The following is a 22973-nucleotide window of genomic DNA, read 5'->3' as shown; positions in this document are numbered from 1 at the left end:
ACATTGGACCACAATAATTTTTCTTGCATTGAAGATTTTTTGTCCAAGTTCAAGACCCTTAGACTTCTCTTGGAAGGTGTTAAGGTTAAGAAAGAAGATGGTAACCTTATCTATTCCATTCTTACTAAATTGGGACCAGCCTATTCTGTGTTTGTTTCCACCTTCCATTCTACAAGAAAGCCTTCATTTCTCAAGGACAAGCCTACAAGTCCCCTTCCTTTGATTCCTTTTGTGATTCTTTAATAAGAGAACAAGAAAAACTCTTACACCTTGGTCTTCTTAATCTTGGAAACTCTTCTAAGAAAGCGTTAGCCGCCCAGCAGCAACCAAATTCAAAGAATCCTAAGAAGTTGTATCCTAAAAGGAATGGTCCTAAACCAAACAAGGGTCCTAAGCAATTTCAGCCTCAAAATGAAAAATCATTTCAACAAAATGATAAGACAAATAAAAACAAAGGGAAGAAGACTGATAGACATTGCAACTTTTGTAATCGAGATGACCACTTAGAATCCAAATGTTTTAAGAAGATGGAAGCCTTGGAAGCAGCAATGAAGAAGCATAACATCCATTTGGAGAACTCTTCAACTTCAACTTCATCTTCAGGAATAGCAATTTCTGCATGTGGTTGTCAAGCATCTCGGTCTGGATATGCACTAAATGTATCTTCTTCTTCTCATTCTCATGAGTGGCTCATTGATTCTGGAGCTTCTTATCACATGGCCAAAAACAAAGCCATGTTTTCTTCTTTAAATGATTGTAACACCAAAAATATATATGTTGGTGATGATAGATCTCTTAGTGTTGTAGGGACTGGAACTGTTCATATAAACAATGGTCAATTTAATGATGTATTATGTGTTCCAACCTTATCCTGCAACCTTCTATCTGTATATCAGATAACTCATTCAGGTGAAGGTAAAATCGTTGAATTTTCACCTCACGATGTTGTAATTAAGGACCTAAGAGATCCTAGACAGATTTTAGCTATTGGCATTGCTGATGATTCTACAAGGTTGTATAAGTTTCACAACTTTGGGTCATCAAATCTTCCCTCGGTATTTGTTGCTCATAACGATGAAGTGAGCAAACTTTGGCATGAGCGATTTGGTCACTTAAACTATCGCTCCCTTCAGAATCTATGTAAAGAAAATATGGTGACAGGTCTTCCAATGGTATCTTGCAGAGATGGTGTTTGTTCCGGATGTGTACTCGGAAAACATCATCGGGATAGTTTTGAAAAACGTGCCTCTTGGCACGCCTCAGCCCCTTTATAGCTTGTGCATAGTGATTTATGTGGTCCACTTCCAGTTGTTTCATTCTCTGGCTACAAGTATTTCTTAACTTTCATTGATGATTTCTCCAGACGCACTTGGGTATACTTCTTAAAACTCAAGAGTGAAGTATTTAACATGTTCTTGGCCTTTGTTGAAAAACAATCTGGACATCAAATTCTTAAGCTAAGATCTGATAATGGCGGAGAATGTTAAATTGTTAACAACAAATTCATCAACTTTTGCACTGAGAATGGAATTCAAATGCAACATACTGTTCCATATACTCCACAACAAAATGGTGTAGCTGAAAGGAAGAATTGCACCTTAAAGGAAATGGCTAATTGTATGCTTCAATCTAAAGGACTTGGTCTTAATTTTTGGGCAGAAGCAATTAACTGTGCAAATTACATAATAAATCGCACTCCTACTAAGGTTTTAAAGAATATCACTCCAGAAGAAGCATGGAGCTCAATTAAACCAGATGTAAGTCACTTTCGTGTTTTTGGAAGTGAAGCATGGGCCCATATTCCAGATGAGAAACATAAAGCTTTAGAACCTAAGAGCGAAAAATGTATTTTTGTTGGATATTCTGAAGATATCAAAGGATATAGACTTATTTCATTTAAGTCCAAAAATGTTATCATTAGAAGAGATGTAAAGTTTGCTGAAAATATATCGGCCTACGAGCCTAGTTCGGCGGATGTGCCACCTCTCCCTATGTCTTCTACTTTTGAAAATATTTCTTCTTCAGATGATGAAAGCGAGGATGACAATCCTCCCCCACCTTCTCAGGATCCTCCTTCAACTCCTCAGCTTCCAAAATGGGTTCGTGCTACTCGGGATGCAACAGGTGATCTTGCCGGTGATCCTACAGATCAGTGACATACACGTTCTCAGTTTGATAGAGCCTCTTCTTTACTGGCTCAAGCTTCAACGAATTATGATCCTGACACCTTTACAGAAGCTTCAGGCCATCCAGATTGGGACGCAGCTATGAATGAAGAATATCGTTCATTGTTGGCCAATGATACATGGGATCTTGTTCCTCTACCAAAGGGACGAAAACTTGTTAGATGCAAATGGGTTTACAGAACCAAGTATGGACCAGATGGGAACGTTGATAAACATAAAGCTCGTCTTGTTGCTAAGGGTTTTTCACAAGTTGAAGGCATTGACTATACCGAAACCTTCTCCCCTGTTGCCAAAATGAACTCTGTCCGCCTTATTCTTTCCCTTGCAGCCTCTTTCAAATGGGAAGTCCATCAGATGGATGTTAAATCTGCCTTCTTGCATGGGGACTTGCATGAAGAAATCTATATGGAACAACCTATTGGCTTTACACAAACAGACTCCAACCTTGTATGTCGGCTTAAGAAATCCCTTTATGGTCTCAAGCAAGCTCCTCGGGCTTGGTATGCCAAAATGGATAGCTTTCTTTTAGAATCTGGCTTTCCTAGGTGTCATTCTGACAATACTGTCTACACCAAGAAAGTGGGAAAGTCTCTTATCATTCTTGTTCTTTATGTTGATGATCTTATCCTCACTGGTAGTGATCCCAACCTTATAAACCATGTGAAGTCCAGCCTTAAAAAGAACTTTGAAATGACAGACTTAGGACACTTGCATTATTTTCTTGGTCTTCAAGTCTTGCAATCCAAGGAAGGTATTTCCCTTTCCCAGTCCAAGTATGCCTGTGATCTTCTACGCCATTTTCACAAGGAAGACTGTAAGCCAGCCCCTTCTCCCTTTCAGTTTGGAGTCAAACTTTCAGTCACTTGCACTTCCCCTGAAGTTGATGCTACCTTATACCGTCAATTTGTAGGAAAACTTTTGTATCTAACCCATACTCGTCCTGACCTTTCCTTTGTCGTTGGCCTTGTTGCTCGGTTTATGCAAAACCCACATGAAAGTCATTGGAAAGCAACTAAAAGAATACTTCGTTATGTTCGAGGTACAGTTCAGTTTGGGATTCATTACAGTGCTGAAGCATCTCCTCTATTGGTTCGTTTCATTGATTCCGATTGGGCTGGTGACCCTGATGATCGAAAGTCTACTGCAGGTTATGTGTTCACTCTTGGTTCAGGACCTATTACATGGGCTTGCAAGAAACAAGGTGCCATTTCTCTTTCTTCAACAGAAGCAGAGTATCGTGGTGCCGTAGAAGCTAGTAAGGAAGCCTTGTGGCTTCGTCAGATCCTGTCAGAGTTTGGCTTTTAGCAGCAACATCCGACTACACTTTGGTGTGATAATCAAAGTGCCATTCAACTATGCAAAGATCCAGTCCAACATCAGCGCAGCAAACACATTGAACTACACATGCACTTCATCAGAAAGCTCATTCACGACCATGTTCTTGAAGTGCAATATTGTTCAACAGATGATCAAGTTGCAGACATCTTTACAAAGGCTCTCACAGAGGCGAAGTTTACTAAACTTCGATTTATGGTTGGAGATCAGGAAGTTGTCACTAAGGGGGGATAGGCTCTAGTGCCTCCTTCCTTCTCCTATTGTGTCATATTTGTAAATCCTTCAATCCTCTCCCAAGTTGTTCTTAAGGGGGGATGTTAGGATATTCCGACACGTAGGAAATAGTTAAGTATAACTTGGTCTAGTATAGAGTTAGGTAAAGTGTGTTTCTTTACTATGTACATTTTGTAACTTACAATCCGACGGTCACGATATGTTGATCTGACGGTTCATTCTCTCCTCGGTATTACCGACACTTGATCCGTGGCTTAACACCCGATTGGTCCATGATCTCTATTTAAAGAGCATGGAGGGTCATTTGTAGGGTAACCATCCATGAGAGAAGCTTATGTAAATTTTCATTCTTTTATTAATAAATTGCCTGAAGTGGCCGCGTTGGCTCAAGCCGTGGACTGTTTCCCTCTTTCAGGGTTTTAACCACGTCAAAAAACTGGTGTATTGATCTGTGATCTGTTTGTGAGCGGTGTCCTTTGGTGTTCTGTCTGAGGAACTTACCCTGTAAATTCTTACAAACTGAGTATCAACTCTAGTGTATCTTCCATCTACCCATCCACTTCTTCTTAAATTCTTCTGTTGGAACACCAACTGCCAAGATTAAAACATAATCGATGGCTAAGATTAACTAGAAGTCAATCCATGTCTTCTTCTAGAAGATTCTCACCATGACGTAATTAATACCCTTTAATTAGCCAGATTTCCTAATTTTAGACTTAGGGAATCATTTTAAAAAAGTTAATTATTTTAATTAAGCCATCTCTAGGTGGAATTTCTAGAAACAATTTCTGGGTTTTGGAGAATACATGTATTCTAGCCTCTCCACAAAATTTTGTGGCTAGAACACATCCGATGCTACATGAATCAACACTATGAACCCCAATTATGCAGTAATGCAATACAATATCAACTTTCATATAGGGGCAGAGAGATTTGAACCTTTTACCTCTCACATGCAAGAGCAATGATTTTGACCAATTGATCATGGGGTGATGCACTAAAATTTTGGTAGGATTTAAGGAGCACATGGGGATGGGCTTTGGTCCACATGTATGTGAATGCAAGAAGCATTATGCATTCTTATGTGTTCAAACACTACATTTGGGTCCCCATGGCTAGCTTTTGTTGTTGAGTAAATTAATCATGTTGTAGGCCTTTAAGGAGAACATCAGGGTAGGTTTCAGTCTTGATATGCATGTATGCAAGTGGTGCTATGTGTACCTTGTTGATTTTGGGTAGTATCGGATGTGCTCTAGCCTTGAGAATTGGAGGAGAGGCTAAGACACATGAGATCTCCAAGACCCAGAAATCGTCAGGAGAAATTCCACCTCGATGAGGAGTTATTAAAATAATTAATATTTTTAATGGGTTCCTAAGTCTAAACTTAGGAAAATAAAAATATAAATATGGGTGAGAAAGTCCTAAGTGACGAGGATCAAGCTAGTTCTAATCTTAGCTATTGATTAGGGACTTAATCTCGGCCGTTGATTCATCAACAGGAAAAGTATAAGAGGAGGCTTGAGGTTCAGTTGGAGATACACCAAGAGAGATCAAGAATTCGATTTTCTAGGGCGAGGTTTGCTGAGGAAATCAAATTAGTGATTAGAGTTGCAGTGAGGGGCAGTTTAGCAAGGGATTTTCATCCGAGGCTGAAGGATATGTTAGCGCTTGAATTTGCCTCAGGCTGAGGAAGGCAAAATCCAAGGCAACATCAAACCACTTAGCCTCATAGCTAGCCCTACGAGGACAGGAGAGGGCTCTCTCCGGGTCTATCTCGGCAAAAGGTCTTCAAAGGGCTGAGATGACCAATAAAGAACACTGATTTTAGGCTAGTAAATTGATAGGGAAAGTTTGATTTCAAATTTTTAGGGTTTTGTTGGAAAACTGAGCACGACAATTTTGGGTGCGGGGATGAGACACAGTTTTTGCAGAGGTCTTTTTGGGGCAAGGTAGGAGATTGTCTTGATGCCTTTGAAATAAGTGAATGGATAGATATGACCGGTGAGGAGCTAAGGAGAGCAAGAAACCATCGAGAGTTCTCCTTAAACAGATGAAAACATAGATATTAAGCAAACTTAAAGGCAGAGCATAGAAACCATGAATTCTACCTTAACACTTCATTTACTTAATTTGTAGAAGAGAAGAGTAGGAAAATGATACACATAACAAACTTACAAGTACATGAGAGAAACACACCATCAACACAAATCACCACAAGAATCCCAAATAGTGCTGCAAAACCCTGGTCTTTCCTTTGCCAAAATTGCAGAGATACAAAGAGTAATACAGTCTAAGCTTATCCCTCAAGAGTCCAACCATGAAAATGGCCAAGAAAATACATAATATAGGCAAGCTAACACATTCCCTTGCCTCTAGGGGTCGAGCTCATCATCCTAGGAGCTGTTTCAACCAATTCTAAACTGAGCACTACAATCTAGGCAATCAAAACAACTTGCCTCTATAAGTTAGGAAACCAATTCATTCATTAATTTTTTGCTATTTTATGAATGAATCTTCTAGAATAGGTAAAAAAGTGTCATGTCATCATGAAAATACATTAGTTACATCAAAGAGGGTGAAAAATCCCATGAAAAGTCAAAACTAGTCAAAAGCTGCGTTGTCCTGAGCTGTAGATGAAAAACTGGCAAATTTCCCTAATGCGTAGCGCGCCATTTCTCAACGCGTAGCGCGCTTTTCAGCCCACTTTTGGGGCACTTCCCGGCATCCAAATGAGGCACAAGTGGGCTTGTTGGAAAGGTCTAGATGTCTACTCTCCAGCCCAAGTGGAATTTCTCAATTTGGTGGCTATTTGCCCCTCCAAAAATGCAATCTCCCAAGACTGCTTCCTGTGTGTCCAAAAAGTGGCAGAAAGTCATTTTTTGCTTGTTTTTTGACCTTTTGGGGGCTCAAATCTCCATGAAATGTCTTGGCAGTGGCTGAGCAAGTGTATTTTGTCATGACAAATCCAAAAATGCTGAGTTTTTGTGAAATAGACCTCCCCAACTTAAGGGTAGCACGCGGCGCGCTACGCGTTGAGCCAAAACCCTGACGCGTAGCGCGCTTGAGCCCTACGCGTAGCGTGACTTTCAGATGCCTTTTGGAGGCCTTCCCGGTGTCCAAATTGGGCGCAGGATAGCTCGTTGGAAAGGTCTTTGAGTCTACTTTCCAACACAACTGGAATTTTTCAATTTGGAGTTCATTTGCCCTGTCAAAAATCAAATCTCCCAAGACTGGTCAAAATGTGCCAAATGAGGCTGCCTCAAGGCAGAGTGCTGTTGCAGTCAACTTTTGAATGCCTTCCTCAACTCCAAATTGAGCTCATGATAGCTCATTGGAAAGCTCTTTGTGTCTAGTTATCATTTGAATCATCAAGAAAGTCATTTGACCAACCAAGCTAGGAGAAAACTTGATTTTCCCAAGGTCACTTCAGAGGTGCATTCGATTCTCTTGAGGCAACGATATTTTTGACATTTCTCTAAAACCATGACACCTGTGTAAAAAGTGAAGGAGGTTTTTCTTCTTTGGCATGTTGTGGACAAAAACCTCTCTCAGTTTTCCAAAATTCATCTTTGATTGCTCTGAAACATCTTTTGAGTGAAACTTATCCCGATGTGTGAAACAAGGAACTTTGTGGAAATGAAGCGCAATGAAGGGGATGAGGGGCTTGAAATTCTTAAAGAAATTTTTGGGAGTGGGGAGGGATGTTAGGAAGCAGGGGAAGGTGGAATCTCAGAAATCCAGTGAGGGGAAGGGGTCCAAAAGGGCAAAACACAGGTCCAACCTAGAAAATTGCCAGGTTGTAGCAAGAAACTAGGGTTTGTGCGAAAATGAGGAATTTGGGGGATCTCAGTGATGGGAAGCATTTGATAAGGTACATGAAGGATAGGGGAAGGTGTATGAACATCTGGATACAAGTTTTGTTAATGATTTGACCATCCAAGAGAGATTGCCTTCAAAACCCTAGGAGAGGGAAATGACCTTACCTAGGCGCAACTGAAGCATGAACAAGGTGTAAAATGACCTAATGGAACTTGACATGATGATGACAACCCTATGAATGATGATAGACTCAGCTGAATAGTGAAATAGATTGACATTTGGGCAATTTTGAAAGGAGTGAAAGAAAACCCTAGACCTAATGCCTAGTGACCAAATTTTGCTTGAAGACTCACTGAAATGACAAAATTTGACCTTGACACTCTGAGACCACTTTGTAAGAGCATATTTGATCACTGGAGGAAGGTTGGAAAGACTGACACTAACAGGATACATAGCAGAGAGGCAGCGCAATGCCGGGAGAGGCAGTGCAGGCCCTAGAAGGGCCGACGTAGAGGCTGTAGGCGCTGACGCAAAGGATGCAGAGGGCCGTAGAGGTTGACACAGAAGTCGTAGAAGGCTTCAAAGGCAGCGCTGGGGATTTTGCGAGGCAGACTGGGAGCATATCAACAGATTCTGAGTCGGGAGAGGGTGACGCAGCTCCTGGAGGAGTGACAGTACTTGAGCAGTGCTTGGAGCAGCTTTCGCTGTCCAACATAGGGAACAATCGAAGGGAACAATGGGGTTTGATCATCCGGTTACTAATTTGCCGAAATATCCGTCTCTAGATAGAGGTACTACTGCCAAGGATATTCTTTGTTGGGTGAGCCATTTCTGTCACCCTAGTTGTATTCATGAATCTGCTTAATAATACAAACCCTTTATATGTTGCACCAGTTTTCCTGGCCTTCTAGATGACAAAATTGGGGCAGCGGCAATCCCAATACAAACCCTTCATGAATCTGCTTAATAATACAAACCCTTTATATGTTGCCAGAGGCCCCTTCATGAATCTGCTTAATAATACAAACCCTTTAAAAGCCCGCTGATCCTGGCAATCCTGGATAAACATCGCATCAAGGACTATGCCTTGAAAACTGCAGCTGTCCCAGTTGACCCTGATGCTAATGAGAAGTATGAGGAGGCCCAGGCGAAGGCGAAATGCATGATCCTAGAAGGGTCAAGGATCATGTAATACCACATATTGCTGAAAAGTCAATAGCAAGGGAGATGTGGGAGGCCCTGACCACCTTATACTAGGGCTCTTCCTTGCAACGGAAGATGTTGTTGGAGAATCAACTGAGGTCATACCAAATGCAGAAAGGGGAGGATATAGATCCCTTCCTTCTTAGGTTGCAAGGGATTTGCGACTAGCTTACTTCTGTGGGTTCTAGACGAGATTTAGACTTCATGGTCAGGACTGCCCTGAATGCAGTCTCCGAGGAGTGGGAGACATTTGTCCAAAGCATTTTGGGCAGAGCGACTCTCCCCATTTGGGAGGAGATGTGGGCATCTCTTTGATAGGAAGAGCTCAAGAGATTGACCAAGGCAAGGAGTAGTGGTAAGGGAGTTCGAATCAAGAAGGAGGAGGAAGAGGATGCAACTCTCACATCAGCGGGACAGCGGGGGGTACAGAAGAGGAAGAAGAAAGACATCTCCAAGGTCAAGTGCTTCAACTGTGGGGAGCTAGGACATTATGCCTCTCAGTGCCCTAGGAAGATTCAAGAAAGGAAAGGGAGAAACTTTCGACTTAAAGGTTGCACCAACAAAGGCAGAGAAGGATGTCGAGACTGATGACAATTGTGCCATGAGTGCTCATGTGACTCTAGATAAGAGGTGGGGAGAGATAGAGCTGTAGTCAAGCGGACTACAGAACAGAGGCAGGATCCTTGAGGTGCCTAGACTCTTAGATCATATACGGCTACAAGAGCCCTTAACAACAATAGCATGATGACATGTGTCGGGTGGAGCAAAGTGCGATGGAGCGACAAGGCAGTGCTAGAGTGCATAAGTCTGTAGCAGCACAGTGGAGGTTGCAGCAATGCGAGAGGCACATAAGAGGGAACACGGGATAGCAGCAGTGGTAGCTTCAGCATCACAAGGCTTTGAGACAAACCAAGATGTCAGTGTTTGGGTGAAGTCAGTTACTTACTTCTCGGTAACTTAGTTGCAGTGCAGTAGTTAGCAGTGTCAGTGCTATGGGAAGCATGATGCAACATTTTGAGAGGGAGTTGCAGTACAAATGTAGCAGTGGTAGTGGCAGTGGCAGTGTCATGGGCAACAGTACAAGAAGCAACAGTTCAGTGGATGTGGGGCAGCAGGCCAAGCATCAACAGAAAGGACTGATGTGGAGGATCAGTGTGATGCTTCTATGATGAAGCATTGCTAGAGCACATTCCTCACCAAGAGGGAGTGTTGATTTTTGGTAGCATTGGATGTCCTCTAGCCTTGAAAATTGGTGGAGAGGCTAAGGCACGTGAGATCTCCAAGACCCAGAAATCGTTTGGAGAAATTACACCCAGCTGAGGAGTTATTAAAATAATTAATATTTTTAATGGGTTCCTAAGCCTAAACTTAGGAAAATAAAAATATTGATGTGTATTAATAAAATATGGGTGAGAAAGTTCTAATTGACGAGGATCAAACTAGTTCTAATCTTAGCCATTGATTAGGGACATAATCTCGGCCATTGATGTGAAAATTTGAAAACTAAAATTCTATTGCAACCACTGATTTATTTCACCTACTTATTATTCACAATAAGTTATTTACGAAATCCCTTAAGCAAATATTGAAATAAATTCACTGCAGTTATCACACAATTACCTAGAGAAAAATACATGCACAAGAACCAATCACATCAACACAGTTGTTTTTGGACAATTGTCCCCGTAAAAACCCAATGCGGGAAACCGGTGCAGCAAATGAGGGCTTTATTAATCTTCAACAACAATTACTTTTACAAGGAATGATTTTACTGAGAAACTAAAAGCAAACACCTGAGACTTTCCCTTTGAGACTTTTTCACACTTTGTAGACCCTGCACCCACTCTTGTGTCACCTCTGTGTCACTCTGCGTGGCTCTGCATCCCTCTGCATCAGGGTTGTGTCTCTCCTCTGGACTGCGTCTCTCTCTGCGCTGTCTCCCACTGTCCCTGCGCCAACTCCTCCTTTGTCACTGCTTGCTATTGATGCCCTCCACTTCCTCCACCCTGCAACTCTCCCTCTGAAATCGATCTCCTTCTCTTGAGAATCGATTTTCCTTGAGATACTGAGTATCTGCCGATGTGTCTCCAAATGATCCTCAAGTCTCCTCTTCTACTTTTCCTGTTGATGTATCAACGACCAAAATTAAGTCTCTAATCAACGGCTAAGATTAAAACATACTTGATCCTTGTCTCTTAAAAGCTTCTCACCCTTATCTTTATTAATACCCATTAATATTTTTATTTTCCTAAGTTTAGACTTAGGAATTCGTTAAAAATATTAATTATTTTAATAACTCCTCGTCCGGGTGTAATTTTTCAAAACGATTTCTAGATCTTGGACATCTCATGTGCCTTAGCCTCTCCCCCAAATTTCAAGGCTAGAGCACATTTGATGCTACCAAAAATCAACACTCCCTCTTAACGAGGAATGTGCTCTAGCAATGCTTTCACCATAGAAGCATCACATTGATCTTCAACATCGGTACCTGTCTTGTTTCTTGGCCTACTGCCCCACATCCACTGCACTACTGCTTCCTGTACTGCTGCCCATGACACTGCCACTGCTACATATGTACTGCAGCTCCCTCTCAATATGTTGCATCGTGCTGCCCATAGCACTGCCACTGCTCACTGTTGCGCTGCAACTCCTAATACTTATCCATTTCTGCTACTGAAATAGATTCTTCACCATCCCCATCTTCTCTCTGAAATAAACGAACTTTGTTCTTCCTAGAGCCTTGGTGAGGATTTCTGCCACTTGTTCTCTTGTGGGAGTGTACCTCAACTGTACAGCTCCTCGTTGGACACAGTCTCTAACAAAGTGACACCTGATACCAATGTGCTTTGACCGATCATGAAATACTAGATTCTCAGAGAGCTTGATGCAACTCTGAGTATAACACAAGATCTTGGTCGCTTCTCTTGAACAGATTCACAAGCAATTTCCTAAGCCATATGGCTTCGCACGAAGCTATGCTAGCTGCCATATATTCTGCTTCAACTGAGCTCAGAGCCACAAATTTTTGTTTCCTACTACACCATGAGGTTATTCCTGATCCAATATTGAAACAGTACCCAGTTGTACTTTTCCGATCTACTAAACTTCTAGCCCAATCTGCATTAGTGAACCCACTCAACCTGTCATTGCCTCGGGTGTACAATAGTCCATGCTCGACTGTTCCTTGTATATACTTGAGAACATGTTTAGCTGCTGCCCAGTGCGCCCTCTTGGGTTCCACCATGAACTGACTGAGGGTGTTGACAGCGTAACAAATGTCTGGCCTTGTATTGACCAAATACATTAGGGACCTTATAAGCTGCCTGTACAAGGTGGGATCAATGTCTTTATCTTCTGATGCATCAATCTTCTTCCAGTTGGTGATCATTGGAGTAGCCATAGGTCTACTGTCCTTCATCCTGAATCTCTTCAAGATCTCTGTTGCATATCTCCCTTGTCCAAGGAAGATCCCACTCTTTTGCTACCAAACTTCGAATATTAGGAAATAATACATCTGTCCCAAATCCTTCATGTCGAATTCTGTGGCCAAGTTCTTCTTGCAGTCTTTAATGAGCCTGGATGATTCTGTCAGGAAAAGATGATCCACATATAACACTAGGATCAGAGGCTCATTCTCTACGACAAGATAGTAGAGATTAGGGTCTGCGTCACTCTTGATGGACCCCATTTTCTGCAAATAGCCATCAATTCGACCGTACCATGCTCTAGGTGCCTATTTAAGCCCATACAAGGCTTTCTTTAATCTGCAAACATGAGATTTCTTCTTATGTGTCTCAAAACCCTCTGGTTGTTCCATGTATACTTCCTCTTCTATTACCCTGTTCGAGAATGTCATCTTAACATCCATCTGATGAATCTCCCACCCCGTCTGTGCTGCAAGAGATATCACAGTTCTAATAGAAGTATACCTGGGTACTGGGGCGAAGGTTTCTTCGTAGTCTATCCCTTCCTTCTGAGCCCCCTGGAATAGAGGGCGAGACTTGAAAAGACTATGAAATAAGCAATGAACAGGTATGATTCTGATGCATAAATATTATTGTTATCTTCTGTTTATGATACAAAGTTTATTGCTAGATGAACATAGGATCAGGCTTGTTTGCCAGAGGTATTATTTACATAAACAGCAGCAGCAAATATATTCCTCACATTGCAGACCATAAGGTACAAAATTCCATGGTAGCACATTCATTGTATAGCAGTGAACCTGATTTAATATTTTCCTTTATATGCAATTATCAGGGGCACCAGATTCATGAAACATCAGGTCAACAAACTGAGCCCTTGTCCCTTGTAGTCATTCTATCACATGGAACAGATTGTAGCCTTATATTTTATGTATCACTGCCATCTGAAATGGTTCCAGTGGAATAGATTGCGAATTAACAGAAGATAGCATTTAGTGCAATATATGTAAAACAGTTGTATTATATTCCCAAATTTTCCAAATCACAAACAGGCTCAACAGCATGCCACACTAATAATCATATTATTCCTGCAAGAAGAAGAAGCAACAAATACACAGAATATTTGGGGAGGGGTTGAGGATGAAAGCCACTGTGGGGGGATTAAACTATCCCAAAGGGCATCTAAACTTGACTGAGCTTCGCACAATCCTGGTGATAGCATCCCACTGTGGATGGATTGTTCTTCCATCCAATAGACAGGCTGGCCCGTCCTAGGCTCAGCCTACTTAAAATATATATATACACAAGATTTAAGGAAAAACACTAAATATATTAGGATATTAGAAATTTCATACAGCATTTAAATGTCAAGTGTCTATGTAAACACATTAAAGAAAATGTAGCAACGAGTAATTAAATAAAACTATTTAAAGCATAAGTTTGACTTTGAAATGAAGCATGACCTTATACCCATCCAATGCACTCTGTACAAGCTGAGATATGTCAACAAATACATCTTCCTGGGTGATCTCAGGACCAAATACTTTATCAAAGGAGAAAGTATACTTTTGTCCTGAAAGCAAACAGTGGTAATGAACAGTTAATGTTTATTTATTAAGTTTGAATAATCATATAAGCAAGAATAAGCTCACACGCACCATGCTGGGGCTGAACAAGCTCAATATTATGTGCCTCTGAATCTGTTGAAGTGGGATATTGAACCACAGGGTAGTCTGACAAAGACCAGTCATCATCGGGAAGCATAGGCCGCACTCTACAGAATACTCTAATGTTACCTTTAAGTTCCTATACATGAAAAAGATTGCAGAGATTATAAGTTTAATAAAACTTAACTCAATAGTAAAATATGTATGTGCTTCCTGACAAAACAATTGTTTCATAGTCATTGGCAAAAGAAAAATTTAATAGACAACATATCAATTTCAAGGCAGATTAATAGACAACATATCAATTTCAAAGCAGATTAGTGTTGGCATTGTTGTCATTGATGGCAAAGGAACAGCAGGAGCAGCAAGAAATTGTTATGTTGTTGTTGCATATAGTGTTGAGTTGGTTTGTATGGCAAAGGAGTAGCAAGAAGTGTGGTCACCATGTGTATGTGAGAAGGTGATGTTGCTTGTTGACAGGAGGGTAAAGGAGCAGAAATGTATGATGACACAGTTAACGTATGCACAGCAAGTAGGTATAGTTGACGCCATGCTTGTGTTGATGTAGGTATTGTTATGCTTTGGAGGTGAAGGAGAACAACTCCTTGTTGATTACATATGTTTGTTGATTGCTGATGACAGAATGTTGCAGAGATTGTTGTGATGCAAGGCAAAGACAAAGTCAAAGGCATGAAGAATGTTGTTATGCCTTTGATGTTGTGATGTTATAGTTGCTGATGTATTGCTTGTGAAAATTTCTGAATCTTTACAAACAGAAATCCTACTGCAGTCACTGGTTTAGCATCTCCTACTTGTTATTTCATTCAATAAGTAATTTGATTTATAAACAGTGATGAAAAACACTACTGCAAAGTACACTGACATACAGATCATAAACCTGAAACAATAGATGAGACAAACACACAAGGGACACCGTTATTTTTTAACAACACGTCCCCAGAAAAACCCAATGCGGGAAAACCGGTGCAGTGGATAGAGGGTGTTGGCCACTGCATCTCAACTACCAATAGCAGTACACCCCCTTTCTTGCAAAAGGGATAGTGCTTAATCGACATGTCCGTGCCATTCGACAGTGATCGTCGACCTGATCATGTTATGTTGTAAACCTAGTCTGCATGTGTAAATTGTAAATAATCTTAGCAAATCTTAGTCATGTATGTAAATTGCCTAGGCAAACCTAATTTTCTAGTGATAATCTATGTTCCGGAAGGTTTTTTGTCTCACCGATCCATGATCAGCAGAGTTTTCCTTCAGCCTAACCCCAAAGCCGGAATGGATTTTGTCATTAGAATCTTAGGGGACTCCTAGTGTACTTGGTCGAGTCTATGTAAAAGTAATTTGGAAATAATTCTAACAATTTGATTAGGTTATTACAAATTGCTTGATCTGCTAGATTATAGTTGTGTCACAGAACTGGGTGGTCTATGAGGGTCTATGTCAAATGGGTTTTCCCCCTTGAGATGTAAAATTGTAAAAGTCATGATGTAAAGTGTCTTGAGGGTTAGAAAATGTTTTAATCCCCTCATAAGTCCTAAGTCCTAGGTCCTAGGTGATTTTTCCAAAGGGCTAAGTTCAAGGATCCAAAAAAATAAACAATAAAAAGTAAAAGATATAAACAATAAAAAGTAAAAGATATAAATAATAAAAAAAATTAAAATAATTAAAATAACTAGAAAAAAAAAAAAATTAAATAAAAAAAAAATTTAAAAATAATTTCAAAAAAAAAAACAAAAAAATTGAAAAAATAAAATAAAATAATAATAAGTCAAAAGTTTTGAGAAAATAAATGCAAAATTTAAATTTTTAATATATTAAAATGCATTTAAAATTTCGACGGATGAGATTAAAAGGGCTTTTGATCCTCATCAACGGTCGAGATTAGTTTGACATGAATCACTCGAACTAGCCGTTGGGAAATTTTCCTTTAAATAGGGTGTTGGAGGTCATTTAAGATCATATTGGATCTGAGAGTGTGGTGCTAAAGAAAGCTCTCTTGTAGTCATTTTTTGTGCAATAAAGAAAGACTTTGGCGTTGAAAATCTTGTTGGTGTTACTCTTCTGGAAACGTTGTAAGATGTTTTATTTTTCTGCATAATTTTATTTTCAGCCATTGATAATAGCTTGACGAAGATTGATTTAAGCACAGGGATCTTGTTTGATCTCTGGGGTTTGAATGATAGTTTAGATTCTGAAATATAATGGTAGGTATCTCCATTTGATCTGGATTTCACTATTGTTTTCTCCCTCTATGTTAATGGTTGATTTTACGCTGTGCAGGAAATCTTAGTTTTGAGTTACTGGGCATTAGGGGAAGTTCTCGACTGAACCAGCCAACTCCCACATTGCGTTTTCTGAAAGAGCCCAGCTAGTTTTAATCCCGGGCTTATCATTTGAATATTTTTTTAATGAATGCATGAAGGGTTTTCTGAAGTATCTCACATTAAATTGAAATTCTGAAAATATTACTGTGGATTATTGACGAATATGGCTGCTTAAAGAGTCGAAAATCTGTAAATATTGTAAACTTTTAGCTGGTTTTAGGGTTTTCAGTTTTGTTTCTGGCACATTTTACTTCTCAGTGTTCTGTTTTTTGCCATTGCAGGTTGCAGGTACGGATCTTGAAAAATTTTCAGGGTTTTCATTAGACAAATCTGAATGCAGGGCAATTTAAAATTTACTGGAGAATTTACAGGGTTTTCTCTGAAGAAAGTCGAGGTTTTGTCCAGGCTATCTACTTGCTGGGGTTCCATTTACAGGGTCCAAGCTATCTGCTTGCTGGGGTTCCATTTACAGGAATTCTTTTGAATTTTTTTTAAGCTGTGATTGCCTGACTGCTGCCATCAAATCCTCTGGCAACCTCGGTTTTCCTGCAAGGACATTTTTTTCTATGCATCCACAGTCTTCACACTTCATCTTTTCCTTCTTGTCATCAAACCTGCGTTTTCTTCATTTAAGCTTCACGCATAACCCTCAACACCTCTGTTTCATGCAAAAAGTCCCCACGCAGTCACCTCCTTCATGCTGCTCTCCCTCTCCCGTCGAGCTATCAAACTTGCAAAATAAAACCTCTGCCCCTTTCAACGCAGCAAAAGCATTCCCACGCATTTCCCCTTGCTGTCTGCAATCTCCAGCTCCAAACCTATATCACGCTGTTGTCAATCCTCCAGCAAACCCGCAGGTCGGAAATCTCCCACGTTGTTCTCTCTCTGCTGTCAAACTTCATCGAACCTGCAAACAAAATCAAAACTCAAAACACCCACGCAGTCTTTTGGTCTCTGCGACTTTCACCATTAGCGTTCCCTTTCACTGTCCCTGCCATCTTACGTGGCTCCAACTCCAAATCTCCCCGCGTTTCCTCCACGCAAATCCTCTTGCTGAACGCTGCCCACGCATCCCTGTCCACGTCCACGCAGTCTCCCTACTTCCTCACATCTCCCATCCTTGCCTGCCATCGAAACCTGCACACGATCAACCCATTCGATTTTGTTTCTTTTAGTTTTGTAGTTATATGCGTTGGATATCAGGACTTAGGGTTAATATTTTTTAGATTTAATTTTTTTATATAGATTTTAGTTTAAATATTTTATTCATTTTTGCTCTATTTAAATCTTAGAATTTAGAACTCTATATAATAAAAAAGGAAAATTCGATTAAGTTTTAGGTTTTGAATTAGATTTTTTTTTTTTAGATTAGATTGTTTTAGTCCACGTATATATGTTAGTGTGGGATAGTTAGGGTAGAGTTAGATTAGCTTAATAATTAGATTTTAAATTTTAGTTTTTAGTTTTAGATTTATTTAGTTTTGTTTAATTTTTTACTTTTAAAAAGAACACACCAAAAATATATATATATATATATATATATATATATATATATATATATATATAATTCTCAAAAACATAAAAAAGTAATCCTTAGACTTTTTATTTTGTTCTATAGTTTAGATTTTTATTTAGATTTAAGTTTCATTTATTTAGACTTTAGTTTTTGCTTAGTTTAATTTTGTTTTATTTGAAAATATAAAAATACAAAAAAAACTGGAAATATTTTGTAAGATTCAGTCTTGGCTCAAGGATTGGTCATGTTTGCGATATATCTTTTCCGCTAAGGCAAAAATTTTGATGTGGGATTAATATTTATCATTTTTTATGTGGTTAAACGTGCTCAAATGCTCATTTGAATATTAGCTATATAAAAGTGATAGTTGGTTAGCATTTAAATTTCGTGGTTTAATGTATTCAATCTTTATAAATTTAATTGCTGGATTATTGTTTAAGGCGTTGTGCATTTGTTAAATATCTTGTATTTTGCTTGTAAATGATTGTTAATCATGGAATTATGAAGTTCATATTTCTACAGCTTTTGATAAACAATCATTTAATCATTAACTCTACAAGGCACTGGTACTTTAATTTCCAAAACTCAATCAGGTGCTAAATTGGTGCTAAATTATGTCTCCCAACCCAACTGGTCCACAGTTGGTCTTCTACCCCCCTTAGCCTCGGGAGACGGCTTAAACAGAGAGATCGGGGATCAGGGTGACAACCCCCGGTTTGAGCGTTGTCGTGACAATCTGTGCGACAACAGAGGGTTTGTATTATTAAGCAAGTAGAATCTAAGTACAATAGGTTGCCTCTCATACCAGCTAACATTTTAGAGAAATCAAGGTAGCAAGAAATACATACGAGAGTTTACCTCGTTCTGCAAGTCACAACTGATCCAATGAGTGATATAGGCTCCTCTCGGCAAACACTGCAAAATCCCTACGCAATCACTGCGTGGACCAGCATCCTGCCTCCAGAAAACTACATCACCCCTTCTGTTGGATCGATTCGCTAGATGAAGACAGTTGTTCAGCCCTCCGGGCTCAGAACCTCGCTTCTTCAGCAAAATCTCGGACTATTATGGAATACTCTGCACTACCACTACAAGAGACCCTCCTGGGTTGCGTGAGACCCTCCTTGTTGGTTACATATGCTTGTTGATTGCTAATGACATAATGTTGTAGAGATTGTTGTGATGCAAGGCAAAGACAAAGGCAAATGTATGTAGAATGTTGTTATGCTTGTGATGTTATAGTTGTTGATGTATTGCTTGTGAAAATTTCTGAATCTCAACAAACAAAAATCCTACTACAATCACTGGTTTAGCATCTCCAACTTGTTATTAAATTCAACAAGTTATTTAATTTATAAACAATGATGAAAAACACTATTACAGACTACACTGACATACAGATCATACACTGAAACAATAGATGAGACAAACACACAAGGGACGCCGTTATTTTTTGGACAACACGTCCCCGGAAAAACCCAACTTGGGAAAACCAGTGCAGCAGATAGAGGGTTTGTATTATTAAGCAAGTAGAATCTGAGTACAACAGGTTGCCTCTCAGACTGGCTAACCTTACAGAGAAATCACGGCAACAAGAAATACATTCAAGGGTTTACCTCGCTCCCCAAGTCACAACTGATCCAATGAGTGATCTGACACCCTCCCAGCAAACACTGCGAAGTCCCTATGCAATCACTGCGTGGGCTAGCGTCTTGCCTCTAGAGAACTGTTGTATGTGATCCAAGAGTTTGGGCACCTCAAGGGTCCTGCCCCTTTTATCATGTACTCCTCCCGACTACAACTCAATGTCGCCCCACCTCTTCTCTAGAGGTGCATGAGCACTCATGGCACAATCCTCATCATCATCCTCCTTGTCAGCTTTCGCTGGAGCAGCCTTTGAGTCAAACTTCTCTTCCTTGCCCTTCTTTCGAGGGCACTAAGTGGCGAAATGTCCCAATTCCCCACATCTGAAGCATCTGACTTTGGATATGTCTTTCTTTTTTTCTTCTGCTACCCTTGTTGTTCCACTGATGCAAGAGTTGCATCCTCCTCTTCCTCCTTCTTGGCTCTGACTCCATTTCCGCTACTTCCTGCCTTGGTTAACCATCTGATCTCTTCTTGTCGTAGAGTTGCCCACATCTCCTCCCAACTAGGGAGAGAAGCCCTGCACAAGATGCTCTCGACAAAGGTTTCCCAGTCTTCAGTGACTGCATTCAAGGCAATCCTAGCCATGAACTCAGGATCTAGTGTAGACCCCACAGAAGTCCGCTGGTCTTTCCTGAGAAGGAAGGGATCGATTTCTTCTCCCTTCTACATCTGATATTGTCTCAACCGGTTCTCAAGCAACATCTTCCGTTGAACGGAAGTTCCCTCATACAAAGCGATCAAGGCCTCCCACATTTCCCTTGTTGTGTCATTTTCAGCAATATGTGGGACCACATGATCCTTGACCCCGTCCAAGATCATGCACTTCGCCTTTTATTGAGCCTCCTCATATTTCTTGAGAGGATCAACATCAACCAGAACAATAACAGTCCTCAAGGCATAGTCCTTGATGCAATTTTTGTCCAAGGCTGCCAGGATCCTAGCCTTCCAGATGACAAAGTTGGATGCTCCATCTAATCTGTCCTGATCCCTTAGTCCATTTATTACCATCTCTGCTCAAATGAGTGTCGAACAAGTTCTCTTCTCCCTCTTTTGTTGTTGCCTCAACAAAACTCGGATCTATATTTCTTTGGCGCTAGAAATCCTCTAAGGAGCAAGTTCCTTTTAGACACCCTCTGAGTCCTAATTTCCTTCATGGAAATCCTTCCGCCAAATAATGTCGAATCAGCCCTCTCTGATCCTCCTTTGTTGCAACTCAGCAACCTAGATCTAGATTTCTCTGGCAAGAAATCTGTTAAGGTAGTGACTCCCTCTACCTTGGTTTAGTCTCCTCAAATATTGTTCTGCACCAGCAGCAACAACATCCCACCAACACCTCATATCTGATCTGGACTGCTCCCTCTGCACTAGCCACTGAAGAATCTGAGCTCCTCAGGCTTTGTTGTTAATTTAAGGTATGTTCTATGCTTAGAGCAATTTATTTCAATTTTCACACTTAGCTCAATATCTTTTCCAAATTAGCAATCACATTAGCATTAAAGTAAAATGCAGATAGAACATAAACATAAATAGCAGAAGACAAGCCAAGACAAGAGACACAAGATGTGGCGCTAACCAGGGACAAACCCCAATGTGGGGAAACCCTTGATCAATTCTTCTTATATGTTCTTCAATAGCTCAGTAGAGACAGAGAGAGATAGTACGTTTACAACAGAAGTCAACACTTTCACTTATCTAGATAAGAGCATAGATCATCTCTAAGAAGATGATACATGAGATCAGTTGAAGACATGCTGCTTCAACTGATTCTCCAAGGTGACTCCACCTATTGTTGTGTTGCATTTTGTCATCATGCTGCACCTCACCGTGCTACACCATGTTGCACCCATCATCACTACGTTGCATCTCATCGTGCTTTACTAATCATGACTGTACCCATCACTGTACTGCATTAAGTGCCATTGTTGCACCATGTTGCCATACTGACCTATGTGCTGGCTGCATCTTGCTTGCTTGTTGTCCCTAGCATGCTTGTTGTCCTTTGCATGCTAGTTGTCCCTTGCATGGTAGTTGTAACATTGCATGCTTGGTGTATTTGCTGCTAAGTACCATACAACTGTCCCAATGTTAGTTAGTTGTACCTTGCATACTGCGCTCCTTCGGAGACAGATGCTTAGGCTATTTCAGCAATTTGGCAATTTCGGCTGTTCCCAGCAATTCCGACAATTCCAGCTATTCCTAAGAGTTCTGATTTATCCCGACAATTCCGGCAATTCCAGCTATTCTCAGCAATTCCCGGCTGTTTCGGCAATTCCGGCTGTTCCCAGCAATTCCGGCTATTCCCGGCAGTTCCGACAGTTCCAGCAATTCCGGCTATTCTCGGCAGTTCCGACAATTCTGTCTATTCCTAATAGTTCCGATAGTTCCGGCTATTCCGGCAATTCCGGCAATTCCCGACAGTTCCAGCAATTCTAGTTATTCCCGACAGTTCCGGTAGTTCCGGCTTTTCCCGGTAATCCCAGCTTTTCCCGACAGTTTCGGTAGTTCTCAGCAGTTCCGGCAATTTCGGCTTTTCCTGGTAGTTCCGGCTTTTCCCAGTAGTTCTAGCAGTTCTGGCTTCTGCCCTCTGGATTAGCGCAGTGTTATCCCTTAGGATCTCTCCTCCTACTAAAACCCAAAGACAAGTAGAGAGGAAGAGATCCTAAGTGTGTTTAAATGACTTGAAGGCCACCTCTATTTATACTGAAACATTGAGCACAAGTGGGGTTTATTTGGTTGCTCGCCGACGAATTGTCCCATAACACAAATAAATTCATATCTCCATGAATACTTATCGGAATCGGATGATCTTTAGATCAATCCTACACCTCTCGATGAGAGGGATCCAAGAAAAATATCAGCTTCCATTAAATGACCCACATGGAGTTTGGCCCTAGTTTCCAATTTTAACATCTGCACAGTCACTACGTGAGCTAGATCAACTCCTCCTGGCCATTTTGTCACTCCTTCCTCGTCTAGAAAGATGATGTGGCTCTGCGTGAGCCTAATCTACCCCTCTACTTCTGCGCTGGCCCAAAGCGCTGATGTAGTCATTGCGTGGGCTCCCCCCGGCTACTGCGTCACCCTCTCCTGGCTTAGAATGCTGACATAGGCACTGTGTGAGCCTCTGCATCACTTCTTCTACACTGCGTCACCCTTCCTCTACGTTTCAGACTCTGGAACAGCATTGTCACTCGGGACAGCTGTCTCTCTGCAGTAGATTTGCTGGATCTCCCGGCTGATGGCTTCAGTGTCCTATGATCTGCAATCACTCTGGTACCATGCAAAAATGTCTGAATCTTAACAAACAGAAATCCTAATGCAGTCATTGGTTTAGCATCTCCTACTTGTTATTTCATTCAACAAGTTATTTAATTTATAAACAGTGATGAAAAACACTACTGCAGACTACATTGACATACAAATCATAAACTAATACAATAGATAAGACAAACACACAAGGGACACCATGATTTTTGGATAACATGTCCTCGCAAAAACCCAATGCGGGAAAATCGATGTAGCAAATAGAGGGTTTGTATTGTTAAGCAAGCAAAATCTGAGTACAAGAAGTTGCCTCTCACACCAGCTAACCTTTCAGA

At 40.6% G+C, this 22973-nt stretch overlaps 1 protein-coding gene across 4 annotated transcripts in view; it reads right to left on the bottom strand.

The window, feature by feature from the left end:
• LOC149246969 (kinesin-like protein KIN-14D) overlaps positions 1-22973 on the bottom strand; it is a 369530-nt gene that overhangs the window by 107639 nt on the left and 238918 nt on the right. For all 4 annotated transcript variants that reach the window (XM_089458071.1, XM_089458072.1, XM_089458070.1 and 1 more), the window contains 2 exons: positions 13861-14008; positions 13666-13775 (listed from right to left, as the gene is read on the bottom strand). In XM_089458071.1, the coding sequence (XP_089314197.1) occupies positions 13666-13775; positions 13861-14008 (258 nt within the window). The remainder of the gene's footprint in view (positions 1-13665; positions 13776-13860; positions 14009-22973) is intronic.

Source organism: Pinus tabuliformis, chromosome 7 (genome assembly GCF_031772625.1).
Source record: "Pinus tabuliformis cultivar Carrire ecotype Pingquan chromosome 7, CPIR1, whole genome shotgun sequence".
NCBI lineage: Eukaryota > Viridiplantae > Streptophyta > Pinopsida > Pinales > Pinaceae > Pinus > Pinus tabuliformis.
This window is presented reverse-complemented; position numbering and strand designations above follow the sequence as displayed.